The sequence below is a fragment of the Apus apus genome, chromosome 3, assembly GCF_020740795.1.
Source record: "Apus apus isolate bApuApu2 chromosome 3, bApuApu2.pri.cur, whole genome shotgun sequence".
In the NCBI taxonomy this organism is placed as follows: Eukaryota; Metazoa; Chordata; class Aves; order Apodiformes; family Apodidae; genus Apus; species Apus apus.
The window spans coordinates 38,414,868-38,429,834 of NC_067284.1; the positions used below are offsets into that span (position 1 = coordinate 38,414,868).

General features: G+C 38.9%; 1 protein-coding gene across 7 annotated transcripts in view; it reads right to left on the minus strand.

The window, feature by feature from the left end:
* LOC127383404 (tumor protein D53 homolog) overlaps window positions 1–14,967 on the minus strand; it is a 145,007-nt gene that overhangs the window by 29,804 nt on the left and 100,236 nt on the right. For 6 of the 7 annotated variants that reach the window (XR_007889186.1, XR_007889185.1, XM_051616299.1 and 3 more), the window contains one exon: window positions 4,674–4,789. Coding sequence is in view for 5 of the 7 variants with exons in the window: in XM_051616299.1 (XP_051472259.1) it covers window positions 4,674–4,789 (116 nt within the window). In the remaining 2 variants the exon portion in view is untranslated. Of the gene's footprint in view, window positions 1–4,673; window positions 4,790–10,936; window positions 10,956–14,967 lie in introns of those variants that run through there. The other variant, XM_051616303.1, reaches the window with a different exon arrangement.

A 14,967-nucleotide genomic window follows, 5' to 3' on the forward strand; every position in this document is an offset into this window, starting at 1 on the left:
CATTCCCCCTGCAGCAGTTCAGACATCCCTTGAGTTTGTTTCCCATCCACAGCAAACCCCTTAGTGCACAAGTCTGCTGGAATAACACTGCTAAAGAGATTAACTTAAAACAAAACCAGTATGCTTACATGCACTTTAACATTAATGCTTTCCATATGGGCTAGCACTAGGCTGATCATTAGGTACCTGAATATGTAAAAATTGTAGGGCTTCTATTCAAATGACTTTTGATCTGTTCCACTGAATAGAGACCTAAAGCTGTAAAGCCCTCAGCAAGCATTAGCCATGTGCTCAATGGTGTAAGCACCAATAGCACTTTTTACTGTATTAAAAATAACAACTTCTTTTTCTTTAGAAATCAGAATCTGGTTTTGATTTGACAAAATCCTCCGCAGGTTCCATAACTTTAAAATAATGGCAGATACAAAGCCTCCCTCAAGTGCTCAAGTATCAGTGATTCAAGACTGTGAAAGGCAGAAAGGACTAGGAACTTGTAGTGTTATCTTGGAAAGCATTCAACCAAGTTACATACCTAACTCCCATGGAAGTCAGGCATCACCTGGTTAAGCATTTTTTTAAAAACCCACTGTTATAAATGCAGACTCCATTATGAAACTGGGGCTTAAATCAACCGAACCAAGCTTCTAGTCCTCACATTTTCCTTGTATGTGTAACAGAGTAAGAGGAATAGAGATGCATCACATAGGGACAAAGTTCCCTTCTCCCTTTTTGTGGGCTTAGGAATCAGAGCTAATAGATGCTTTTTCTTTATTCTCTTATTGTGTGGGATATGCAAAAGCAAGGGGAGTAGCTTAGCACCCAAGATATTATGATCCCCTTGATTAGTTGACGCGAGTAACATGTAAAGCATGCAGAGGCAAGATTGAAGAAAAAAAATCCACAACTACAGAGAGAGCTCTCTGAAATCTGGGACTAACAATATGGAAGTAGGACAGAAGACCAACACACAAACACAAAATTATTTTCCCTTGTTTTGCCTTTTTAAATTATTGTTTTAGGGCAAATGTCATGTTTTAGGTTATTGAACATCTTTTTAAGGTGGTGGCATGCCTGAAAAAAAACACTGTGATAGTTCTCCAACATGTAGTCTTTCCCATTTTTTTTCAGCAGGTATTCACAAAGCAGCTGATAAGAAAACCAAAACCAAACCAAAACAAACCCCTAACAACAAACAAACAGAACCCACCACAAAGTAATTATTCAGTAAAATGGAGTATTTTGGATAAACTACTACTAATAAAAAAATCCGTCAGCTGGTATTATCTATATTCTGAGATACACATAGCACTGTGTAAAATGTAGAAGTAGAAAGATTCAGCTGTTGGTTGGAATAATACTAATGAATGGGTCGAATGGTGAGTTGAATAGTAAATTGAGTATTTATTATGCTTGTTTCACAGATCAAGGCAATAATTTTGAAAAGGCAGTGCCACCAAAGCTCTCACATCATGGAACCATGGCTCAGAAATAACCTAGATCCTCAGGGAAGGCTCAAACACTTCACTTCACCAGGTATCATCACGGCAGCCAGCCTGCAGCATGCATTTTCCCACCTGTGCTAGAACTGAACATTAACTCTCTGCATAGCTATATCACGTGGAGAAAATCTGAAAAAATATGTGACAGACAAAAAAATAGAATAAGGAAGGACCTGCTATATCAGCTACTATGAAGGGGTACTTGATAAAAGAAAGAAGTTTGCTTTGTGAGGAAGAAAATTATATTTCCCTTAATTTCATTTGCTTTCAAAAAAGAACCTACAAGGCTGCATCTTCTCTATACAGTTCTTTCACATAATCCTTTTTATGTCAGAAGACCCAAAGAAAGTTAGAGTAAACATAGAGAAAAACTGTCTTGCAATGAAGAAAATCCGTGGAACCCTTACATTTTTCTTAGCTATTGTATTTAGTGAAGTAGTGACTGTTATTGAATTGTTACCTCTTTTCAAAATTGCTGAGTATTATAACATCCATCCTAAAATGCATACAATATTTGTATGGAAATGCAAGCATCCATGGCAGCCTCTTAAAGAAAGTAGTTTTAACTGTGAACAGAATAACATAGCATAAAAAAAACAACAGGCACTTCACCTCTGCACCAAATCATATGGCTCAAATTTTCCATCTCCAGCCTATATACCTGTTGATTTATAAGTCTTATCTTGGATGAACGGCACCCAGAGACATCAGGGACACTCATAAATAAAATTAGCCGTAAGTCTGCAGAAAAAAAGTATTTGCATCTTTCCTCAAACTGGGAATAAACATGCAATAGTACACATAGCTGAACTTAGAACCTCTGCATCAGCTAGAAAGCTTGTAAATAAGATAGCTACTTTAGTGAAGGTATGGGAAGGAAAAGACAGCAAGGAGTAAATGACTATTTGATGAGCATAGTGGAAGGAGAACTGACAGCAATGAGCAACCTCAAAACCTCAGCCCCCATGATGACTCAGGAGTCATTGTACCATGCTCCTCACACTGAGGGTGGAAGGGAAAAAAAAAATACCTGTTCTGCTAAGAAACCTCTGGCCTTATGTAAAGTTTTCGGGGTACAATTTTCTGCTAGTATTCCAAAGTGTCAAACTGACCTCTGTTAATTCAAATGACTGTTCGAAGTTTCTGCAAGAGTTACTTATTTTTCTTGCACTGTAGAAATTCTGAGGCTCAATCAGGGTCAGAGCCCTGCCTTGTTAGCTAGACAACAAATAGAAGAACAGAGTTAGCCCTCACTCTTAAAATCTTCCAGTACAAAAAGACTACTAGCAGGGGAACAGGAAAAGAGTATACAAGAACCTTGCCAGGAGAACTGATAGTTCCCCTCCTAATGGGAAGAGGAAGAAGACAGATGATATATACAACAGATATACAACATGGATATGGAATGTAATTTTTCTGTTTAAATACATGCACAATGGGTGCTCACAACACAACAGCACCCGTTAATATCAACTATTAAGCGGTTACCAGCACTAAGGAAGATTGGAACCTTTTAGAACAATTAGAAGAAAGGTGGTTGCTCCTACAAGTTCTAACAGATATTACCTAACACTTTAGGACATGGAATAAAAACAAAGCCACCACCGGTGGAGCAGAGGGGGCTTGAAAGCAAAGACAATAGCTTTTCAAAGGGAAACATTAGTCAATTCCCACAGAGGTTTCTTTCTGAAGGAGTCGAGGTCTTACACTATTTTTACAGTCTTTTCTAAGAATCATAAGCCTCATTTAAGTTTAGACTTTGTTCCTTCTAAATTCAAGTTTTCCAAACCTTTCTTAGCATAATTATCAGTTTTATTTTGTTTTTAAGCAAAAACTGTATGCCAGTGAACTGCTGCGAGCAATTCAGAAAATAATTTCTAGGTCAGCCAAGACCATAAAATTTGAAAGGCAATCTTTCATCTGTGTGTTGGTACATAAATTAAAGCATTTCTACCATGAGCCACTGAGAACTCTCTGCTCCCACAGGAATCAGCAAGCAGGAAGGATGCTCAGAAATTCTTGAAATTAATTCTCCTGAGAGAGGCATATAATTTTCAGACGGTTGCAGGAAGCTTTTTCTTCCTTGTTTCATCTGTCTTATAAGTCTCTTTCACCAGAAAAGAAAAGAGAGTCACAGAATGGCTGAAGTGGGAAGGAACCTCTGCAGATCATATGGTCCAACCCTCCTGCCCAAGCAGGACCATGTAGAACCCTGGATTGTGCCCATACAGCTTTTGAATATCTCCAAGGATAAAGACTCCACAACCTCTCTGGGAAACCTGCACCAGTGCTCAGTCATACTCACAGTAAATACATGTTTCCTGATGTTCAGTGGGTTATTTTTTTCTTGCTATGTGAAGTTTCCAACCTACTGTCTTAAAAATTCATTATTTCAATTAAGAAAAAAAACAACTTCTCCTAACCTCGCCCTCTTCATACAGCTGTGATTTCTGTTATTTGTCTCATGTTTCAAATAAGTAAACCCTAACTTTTTCCTATTCTCTCATTTTCCATTTTGGAATTTAACTTCTTTTTCTACAGTAATTAAAACTGAATCCACCCTCCCACTGTAGACTAAATCTAGACAATTTCTAACCTTTGTAATAAAAAGACCACATAGTTCATACCTTTTTGCCCCCATTTCCTTGTTATTGTTGTGGGGTTTTTTTAACCTCTTCATGGTGTCATGACATCTCCTTAAGTTCTTTAATTAATCAAACAACAAATGCAAACCAAAAGAATAGCCCTCTCCAAACACAACAGTGCCAAAGGTAACAAAAATGTTGTGAAATTACTGTGCTCATAATCACTCACTTGTGTAACCATTATCATCATCTTTTCCTCCAAGCACCGAACTAAGAATCTGTTCCACCAGTTGTCACAACCACTGTAACAACACCATAAATCTAATAAGAACACCTTCCATTCTTTATAAAGGAAGATTTATAAATAAAGACACGTCTTTACTAAAATGGGAAGGTATATTTAACTTTCTCTCTAGAATCACCAAGTAGAAGATATTTAATCTTCAAATAAGGCTCCACATTCTTGTAGCCTAGAATAATTTTACTAAAAAGGAAGTGCATAACTTTATGATGTGTACTTCATCCTACAATTATCTTCCAGTTTAAGGAAGTAAAACCAGTAACACCCACAGAAATTCAAATTCATTACCTTGGCTAGCTCAATCTTTAACTCTTCTTTTTCTTCTTCAGAAATCATATTGGTGAAATCAACATCAGTGACCACATCTTCATCTGCTTCATGCAAAGACTGGGTTTCCAATAGGCCTTAAAATAAAGAGTTAAAAGGTCAAGACAACAATTATCAATTGTTTCAGCTATGATACTGACCTCTCCTAAAATCTAAAAATGACATAACATTCACACACCAGAAAAAAAAAAAAAAAAGAAAAAAAAAAAAGAAAGAAAAACAAAAGCACCTTTTCCTGCTAAAGGTCATTTGGATTCTGCTTCTCTTTGCTTCTGAAAAGCTATTGGAAGTATCAGATGGTAATGTCTGCACAAAGCAATTTAATATGTGAAAGCACCACTTAACCCCAGAACACAATGACCTTGGACACCACTAATCCCTGATAAGGCAGCTCCTTGCTTCTAACAGTTGCAGAAGAAGAAAACAAAAACAAAACAACAACAACAAAAAAAGGGGTGGGGTGGGGATTTTCTAAAAATAAAAATGATAGCTTTTTCTTCAAAATAAGAAAACTGATTAATGTGGATCCCTAACGTGAATAGTGGCAATAGTACACTGAGCAGTTTAGGAGGTACATTACTGAGCCAAGGTTGCTTTAAAAGTACCTCTGACTGCAGCAATTCAAGAACATTACAGGTGTACACAGTTTGCAGAAGCAAATGCCATACCTACTGGCATTTAGAAAATTCAGAGAGAAGCATACCTTGATCGCTCCATCTAAACTTGTGAAAGGTGAACAATTGTACTGAGCCTCCAGCTAGTTTCTTCTTCAGCACATGCAAGGCCAGGATCAGTATGTATGATAACCAAGATAAGCACAGACGTAAATGTTCTCGAGACCTGGGCCTGCCTGACAGAATATATGGAGCAGAAACAAAATATATCCTATCTCCTGATCATTCAGTAAATACAAGAATGATTTATGGGGCTCCAGCCATCAATAGCCTTTCCTTCTTCATTTTCCACAAAGAAAACAACTCAAAACATGAGGTAACAGCAAACATTCTCACTCCTTTGGAACTTGTTTTAAAGTTCTCGATCTGTTTCTGTTGTGGAAGAAAATTCTCCTCCAGGCTACATCTGGGACTGCAGGTTTCCTTGTTATTTAATTTATTTATCAGGGTAATCAGCGAACTCAGCTGACTCCTGAAATATACACACTGCTTAATGCAGAAGAGAACAATTTCTTTTCCAGGTCCAGAGTCACCTGTATACTCTATTATAGAGAGATTAGAATTTAACTTTTTTAAATTTTGGCAGTAGGATATAGAGGTTACAAGAAGAAAGTCTGGAGTACTCAACAACTTGAAAATGAGTACTTTATATTTTCATACAGAAAGCAAAACTCCTTCCAGCTTTCTGTCATTTCTTTCACCTAGAGTCCCCCAGTGTACCTGGATATCCTCCAATTGTATAGAACAGAACTTACTTGATTCATACCATCAGCTTCACTGCAGAGCACAATGTGGTGAACTCAGCTTTGTTAATTACAACCTCCTCTGAGTGGGAAGATAAAGAACAGCAACACAGGGGCTGAACCCCTGCCTGGCACCATATGCAAGAATAGAGCACCACCCTTAAGCACAAAACCTTTTAAAAAACATGAAAGCATATATAAGTGATTGATACCTTAGCTATTACCCAAAAAGCAACTTGCCAGGAAAACCTAGATAGCAAAAGTCACAACAAAAGAAAAGCACATTTATTCAGTAGGATTACTCCTAAATCACCTTTATTAACACCCCTCCATCTCTAAACACAATTGTCTGGTATTTGTTTGAGGATTAATAGTGTTGCTATGGGAATCAGGCTAAACTTATTCCCCATGGTCTTGAAAACAGTCTCTTTTTTTCATGGATGGAAGCAGCAGTACAAGGGCAGCTCTTGCAAACACCAGGAAGAATCTCAAGGGAAACAGGGTTAAGGCTAAAGACTCTGAAGGAAAGCCTTGGGGTAGACAAAAGATTAGGTGATCTTGGAGCAATTGATACTTGAACTAAAAAGAAGGCAGGTATGTGCTCAAGGGGCAGCATTAGTTTGGGACTGGATAGGTAAAAGAGGCCAGAATTGCTCAACAATGGCTGGATAAAGATGGAAGCCATCAGAGACCAAAAATCACCAAAGATGACAATGGTTAAGTTCAAACTTCAAGGCTGATCTGAAATCATAATCCATTTCAATATAGTACATGCATGTCAATCTTCTGCATGATCCCTTGTAACCTCATGCACTGCCAGCCCCAATTATCTCCTGCTTCTAATCTAAGTCCTCTAAAATCTAGTCTGATCCTTCAGTCTCCACTTTCTTGCTCAAGCCACTACCAGAGTCCTCCCTAATCGTCGGTGTCCCTTCTCAAAGGCTTCACTTCAGTCACCTCACAGTTCTAGCCTGAACATCTCTCCCCTATACTGTGGATTGCAATCTTCTTTCAGTCAGCCTCAGTTTTGAAACTTCTTCACCTCAACAATACCACAAGCAAGATACTCTCTCACACTCTTCTCTTGCTGTTTCCCTCACTCTGTCTTTCCTTCATGATCCTTGTGTTTTTCCAGCCACACCAGCTCTCAGTTCTGGACTGCACCTTTTGTTGCCGTTCCACTCTGTTGAAGGCAGCTTCACTGGTATCCTCCTACCACTTATGACTGACCACTTCAGTCCTGGCCAGGTCTATCAGCATAGGTTGGATGCTTCATTTCTAGTGCTAGGTCATTTGAACTTCTCCGTCTTTTTTCCCCACATGAGCAACAGAAATTCATTTCTTGAATCTCACATTAAAAGGTCTCTTCACCAGTGTCTGGGGCTACCCTCACAGATGGTTTCTCCGGTTTGGGGAAGTGTCCTAGAACTGTCTTAGTCTTCAGTTTAGGAAAGAGGAGGAATAAAAAAACTGAACACATTAGGAAGGAAGCAGGTTTTCTGAGGCAGAACAGTTCTCAACTCTTTCCATCTATTGAGAATGTAAACATAAAACTCTGTCCCTGTGATTTATATCCTAGAGAATTTGGCATCTAAAGTTTCAAGCAACTACACAGCACAGTATGCAAGCAAAGTTCCCAAGACTTGGGTCTTCTGAGACTTTTTTTTTTTTTTTTTTTTAACTTACATGCCTGTTCCTATTTCCCCACTAAAAAACACTGAATCCTGTATTAGATTTCAGAGTTAGAGGTCTCTTAAAAGAATAATGAAAACAGTCAGTAGGTGATTTCACAGAGAGACACTAGATAAGCTCATCCTTATATGAGGTACCAGAGAAAACAAACAGGGAATAAAGGTCATTTAAAACATCTGAAAACAAAAGAAAAAAAAAAAGTTTAAGTTTGTAATTCTGAGCACAGCATCCATTCCACTAAAACAAACCTTCTCTGAGGCTCCTACACCACCTTACCCAGAAGGAGTTTGGCTCAGCCTCAGGAAGAACAACAGTAATTGCTTGATTCAGGGAAGTCAGCCAACCACAAGATACAAAACCTTTGGAGAAAACTTTTCTTACACATTAGATAACTTTTTAGGTTTTTTAGTCTCCAAGGAGAATAGGAACCTGCGGCAAAATTCCCCCCACATATAAGTAAGAATTGGTAATGATTACAGTAGCAAAATAGCTCCTACTGTTAGTGTTGCTAACCCCAAAATATTCTTCCGCCTTCTACTTTGTGCAGGAAGCACAGCCTTCCCCCAACCTTCCCTATAGAGTCCTTTCAACTGTGCAGCAAAGGAAGTACATCTTTCAGACATTGGTTATAGGTGCATCAAGTATGAAAGTGTAATAGAATACAAGAGCTCAGTGGGATTGCTGAAATGTTCTGAAATAACCATGAGTAGAATCATAGAATAGCTAAGGTTGGAAGGAATCTCAACAGCCACCAGGTTCCAACCTCCCTGCCATGAGCATGGACACCTCACACTAGACCAGGCTGCGTAAGGTCTCATCTAACCTGGCCATGAATACCTCCAGAGCGGGGGCATCCACAACCTCCCTGGGCAACCTATTCCAGTGCCTTACTACCCTCATGGTGAAGAATTTCTTTCTAATATCTAACCTAATATCTACCCTCTTTCAGTTTAAAACCATTATGCCTTGTCCCTGGAGCCTTCTCTTCTCCAGGCTGAATAGCCCTAACTCTCTCAGCCTGTCTTTGTAGCAGAGGTGCTCTAGTCCTTTGATCATCTTCATGGCCCTTCTCTGGACCCTTTCCAACAGCTCCATGTCTTTCCTGTGCTGAAGGCTTCAGAGCTGTAGGCAGTATTCCAGGTGAGGTCACTCACCAGAGCAGAGTAGAGGGGCAGAATCACCTCCCTGGCCCTGCTGGCCACACTTTTGATGCAACCCAGGATGTGGTTCACCCTTCGGGCTGGGAGCACAGTGTCAGCTCATGTCAAGTTTCTCGGCTACGGCCACCCCAAGGTCCCTCTCTTCAGGGTTGCTCTCTATCTATTCTTCCCCCAGCCTGTGTTTGTGCCTGGGATTGTACCTACCCAGGTGCAGGATTTTGCACTTGTTGAACTTCATGAGGTTAGCATTGGTCCACCTCTCCAGCCTGTCAAGGTCCCTCTGGATGGCCCTCCTTCCCTCTAGGGTGTCAACCACACCACACAGCTTGGTATTGTCAGCAAACTTGCTGAGGATACACTCAATCCCACTGTCCATGTCATCAACAAAGATGCTGAACATCAGCATCGGGCTGGGAAGGGGGAGTTGAGTGAGTGGCCATGGGGCTGTTTCTTTGTTGTCGTGTTGGGCCCAAACCACCACATCTAATGGTGAGCCAGCCAGGAGAGAGACAAGGAACCACAACACAAAGTAGGATCCTTTTTTGTGTGGTTAATCTAGCTAAACATTTTGTTTAAAGCAATCTAATATTTCATGAAAACACACACAAGGATGAGTTGATTCAGCTAAATGCTTAGAGCCAAGTCCTAGAATCTAAGTATTTTTATACACTATATAGAAGAGTGTCAGATTTATGCACCTGAAAGCCAAAATATTAAGATAACGCTGCATTTTCATACTTCACCATGTACATTCAATTCCAACAATTATGTACTTCACCCAGGAAAAAAACCAACAAATTGGCACTTCAGCAATGTAGGCACTCATCTGTGTGCCTGTACAGACAATCAGTTTATACCTACAGTTCCTGCAGCTGAGCACGTAACACAGCTCTTTCTAGTTTCACCTTTCTTCCTTTGAGAGTAGAAGGAATTTAACTGGTTTCCAATTCACCTGAAATTAAATATATCTATATAGTATATTCTTATACAGATAACTATATATATAACCATAATGTATCTATAGTTTTATAAATAATCCGTAACTTCTCACAGGGACTAAAACACAGAATGACCTTTTGGTCAAACATCCAAGGCGAATCTTTCCTGCAGCATTTGAATACAAGAACTTTTACAGTGCACTTCGATTTCCACTTACTGATGTCTATGCAAAACTACTATTTTTCTTTAAATTTAGGCTAAAATAATATATTCAAATTATCATTAGCTGCTTATTAAAATGAGCTTGAGGGGAAGTTGCAAATCTGGCCAGGTAACACTTGAAGGCTCTTGTTTTCCCAATAGCTTACTGAAAGCATGAGGAAGTTGTAAAATTAATTTTAATCATTCTTTCTCCTTATTGCTTACTAACTCTCAGTTAAGTTCCTTCTGACAAAATATAGGGAGCATAAAAATTTCAAAGCAAAACATTTCCCAATGGCTAAATTAGTTTTCCATATGAAGTAAAAAAATTATGCCTGTTGAGAATCATTACTGCCAAATTACCAACGGGTTTTACGTGCAGAGAACTGCAACAGTTTTACCTTCATGCTTACAAAAGACACCAAAAGAACCTACTCTGTCAGGATTCCTCCCCCTGACTTAACCCCTGTTTAACAGACTTGACTGCACTGAGACTCACAGTAATTCTAGAATTGCAAGATACCTGACACTTCTCAGAGGAATATATAATGATGCTTTAATCCTGCTAAATGAAGGTCAAATTCTGCATAGTCAATGGCATTACTGAAGCAGCAACAGTAAGCAGAGTCCTTACAATTAGGACATAATTATATTTGAACTGGTCAAATATAATATAGGTCAGCACCCACCAGCTCAAACTCAGGCTACCATTGCATCCATACAGACTTGTTTGCTGGTTAGCCATGCCAAGTTACACAGCTTATCAGTTCAAGCATGCTGATAACATAACATACTGCTCTGCATCACATGCATACCAGTTGCTCAGAGCTTGTGGGTATCTCTTCACTGTGCTGCACTGCAAAGGCAATAGAACATTTAATGCAGTTACTGGTCTTTCTCTCTAGATAGTCATCTCACACACTTCCAGTACACTTTAAGGAATGTAATATAAGCCCACCTATAAGTACTGCTCTCATATGCTCTCAAAATCCAGGCCAGCCATTTTCTTCTTCTGTCCTGCTACCTGAAAACCTGAAAACACCTAAAGATGAATAGGTTTTAGTTATGAGCCATGGAAGGTGCGGTCACTTTGGGAAGAGAGTTGAACAAGCAGCTGTGATGTTTTCAAGATTAAAACAAAATCTTGATGGATATTTGGCAGCAGAGAGAGAGGGAAAGCAGAGAGAGAGGGAAAGCAGAGAGAGAGGGAAAGCAGAGAGAGAGGGAAAGCAGAGAGAGAGGGAAAGCAGAGAGAGAGGGAAAGCAGAGAGAGAGGGAAAGCAGAGAGAGAGGGAAAGCAGAGAGAGAGGGAAAGCAGAGAGAGAGGGAAAGCAGAGAGAGAGGGAAAGCAGAGAGAGAGGGAAAGCAGAGAGAGAGGGAAAGGAAGGAGGGTCAGTCTGAGGTTTCCAATGCTCCTTTTCCTGGCTAGCATGTATGTGCTTCATGGAGGACTCACATTCAAGCTGCTTTCCCTGCTCGCCTTCCCCACTCCTCACAGAAACACTGCAGATCATACCTTGTTTCCAGCTGTGGTCAAAACTGGAAAAACTGGAATTGTGATGGCTATTAAAATTGTTCAGATTTTCTGTGATTTCAGAATTATACCAATATCCAGCTGAGGAAGCAGGAATTAACTTTCCACCCATTTAGAATAACAATTGAGTTGCTGGGTGGGTGAATAGCTTCTGCTCTGTAGAACAGCCTATGCTTTGTAGATAGATGTTGCAAGGTTCCCAGAATGAATTAGGAACTTCATCCAACAGAATACCAGTTTTCACAAGAACCCATTGCATTGGTGACATCCTGCATCTCTTATGTTCTTTACTAAAAGCACAATATTTTAGGCACCAACCTCCACGTATTCCTCTAAAGTAGATGTTTTCAAAGTTTCATTCAAACAGGCCACCAACAGAGAGGACACGAGGATTGAGGCCACACACCACCACTTAAAAACATCTATTTTCTTCTCCTCCTCTATCTTGTTCAGATTAAGCCAATCCTGGTTCTCTTGACTTTAATTTCAGTTGCTGTGCCTGGTGCCCAGCAATTCTCTTCCACAGAAAAATCACACAAGAGGCATCATTGGAGCAGAAGCCATCTTAGAACCTATGTCATTATCTTCTCATCCCTCAGACCACATGGTCAGCTGAGAAGTCCTCATTGCCTGTTCCCTTCTCTCCACTTTTTCCAGTTGCAATTGAGCTCAATCAAGATGTAGCTCTGGGGTGTCCTATCACAAGACCTTGTATAGATAGTCGTACAAGCCCTCTCCCACCTCCCTCATTATCTCTTCCAGACAGCCACACTTTTTATGGCCCAAGACTGCTGGGGACAATGATTGGAAGATCTCGTTCTCATACAACCTCCTATTTTTACAACAAATTACACTAAGAATATAATCATGTGTAACACATTTATCCTCCACAAACAGGCAGACTAATGATGGTTTGGACATCTGCTACTTCAAAACTAAAAAAAAAAAAAAGGTCCTCATAAGTAGTATAGGAAAGTATATAGTAGGTATAAATCAGTGCAAAGAGCTGTTTGGCTTTTACTTTAAAGAAAGTTTTAGTACTTACTGTCACATATAATTAGACAAAGTATGCAGAGAATATGAGAAGTATGGGATTATCAGTAATTCGGAACTGCCAATCATACAGAAGGATCCAACTCAAAACAACTGAGTGAACAAGCCTTTGAACTAGGATATTTATACAGAACAAGTAGGGGGTGGATAGCTGGGGGAACACATTTAATGTGATCTTCTGAAAGATTCATACGACAAGATAATGCAACAGTGCAAGGAGTTAAAGTATGCTAAAACCCTTCATGAGCATTTTTGAGTTTTCTCCCAAAGTTCATGGTAGTTGTGGCTGAGAGCAATAATCGAAGTTCTACAGTCTGCTGTTAAATATAATTTAATGCAAGAAATTGTTTCAGTATTTATATGCACCTGTGAGCATGTTTCCTACTAGAATTATAGATATGAGAATTAAATAAGCCTTAGAAAGTATAGAATATGTAACTATTCCACAACATTTAAATTATCCAAAGAATATAATGATAAAATCCAAAACATAATTTTGAACTCATTCAGGTATCTGAAGATGTTTTAATGGATGCTCTTTTTTTAATATATTTTCTTCGTATCCATCACAGGCTCATGTTCTGGTCTATTACATATCAGGCAGATTTGTGTAGGTTGACCTTGTTAAAAATGAAAACAAAAAAATCCCCAAACACACTATTGACAGTGATGTCTGTTGAATTAACAAAACTGTCAACAAAATTACAGCAAGAACACCAAATTTTTGCTCGTGTACCTTCTCTGACATTCATTTTAGGGGAACATATAAACAATCCTTTATTTTAACAAAATGGTTAAAAATTTAAGCCCTTTTACTGCTGTATTTTTTGTTTCTCAACCAGTTAAAAATAGCATCCCTACCTTATTATCTAATATTAATATAAAATAGTGAGAAGACATCATCTAATTGTATAACCCTTAGAGTAAACAAAATGACATTTTAAGCTTCTTTCACCACATTGTTATATTGTAGTTAACAGCATAGCAGAACAGTATTGTTTCTTATTTAAAATTGAAGAACTCCTGTTTACAAATTTAAATTGCAATTAAGTCTTCAAAGGGATGAGATGGTAACTAGAATAAAGGAACCGTCCAGACATTGCATTAGGGTCTTTGATCTTCTTTATAATGTAGTCTTAATGCCAGATATAGAGATTAAGGAGGAAAAAAATGGGACTACAAGCATGCACAGTAAATAACTAAATTGATCAGAAAAACTATTAAAAATTGCAAGAATTTCCAGTACCATTTTTTCCACTCTTAAGTTATTATAAGAGGATCTAAATAGGAAAATAGACTTTCATTTAAACCACCTAGAAAACAAACTACTTGAAGGAAGATCCTCCCTTCTGTGTTTGGTTCTAACTGTGGACAATTCTGAACTGCTTGAACCTAGCGATTGTCATACAGCCTGCCTTTCTGCTGGAGGACTTAGAAAAGAAGGTTGATTTTGAAGCTATGAATAGAAAATAAACCCAGAGCCTGGGTTCATCTTGGTGCAGAGTGAAGAACTCAAGACACACAGGTCACGTAGATCCAAAATGCAAATATTAAACTGTAGATTCTACTTCCTGTGACCACAGAGGCTCAGTTTTCCTTTCTCTCCAAGTATGCTCCTTGGAAGAAAGATACAAGTGGGCAAGTGTCTTCATTTCCTCTTTCCACTAGGCTTTGGGTTGGAAGTGGTGTCAAAGACAGGAAGAACAGCTTTTGGGTGTTGAAGAGCTCTAGGATGCAGCCTACCATCTCAGTGTCTCCAGTCATCCTGGAGCAGCTCATACATACAGACCTTACTAAAGCTTCCCAGTCTATCTCTTAACCCCTGCAAAACTAGGAATTAATAATAAATCTATCCATAGCTATGAGATAGATTGGCAGGTTTCCAAACAAAGGAACACTTTTATCAGAACCTACTGAATAAGCAGCCAGTTGTAATGTGCTAATTCATTTTATGTTATTAGAATAAAGAAAATAAATTAATCATACATCGAGGATCTCGCAATGTTATTTTTCCCCCAGAAGCCATTGACACAGCTGCTAATCTATGTCAGTGAAGAGAGACAACCTACACACAAATAGCTGGCAGAAAACAGACTCCACAGTTTGACCGCTGCACCCACAACTCACACACACTGGTAAAGAGTGTGACAATTATCTGAAAGACAGAAGTACAGCACACAAAAGTAAGAATAGCAATCATGGTAAAAAATACATATTGCTTGCTAAAAGTAGGTACCAAGCTTCAACCTGAGAACCGAT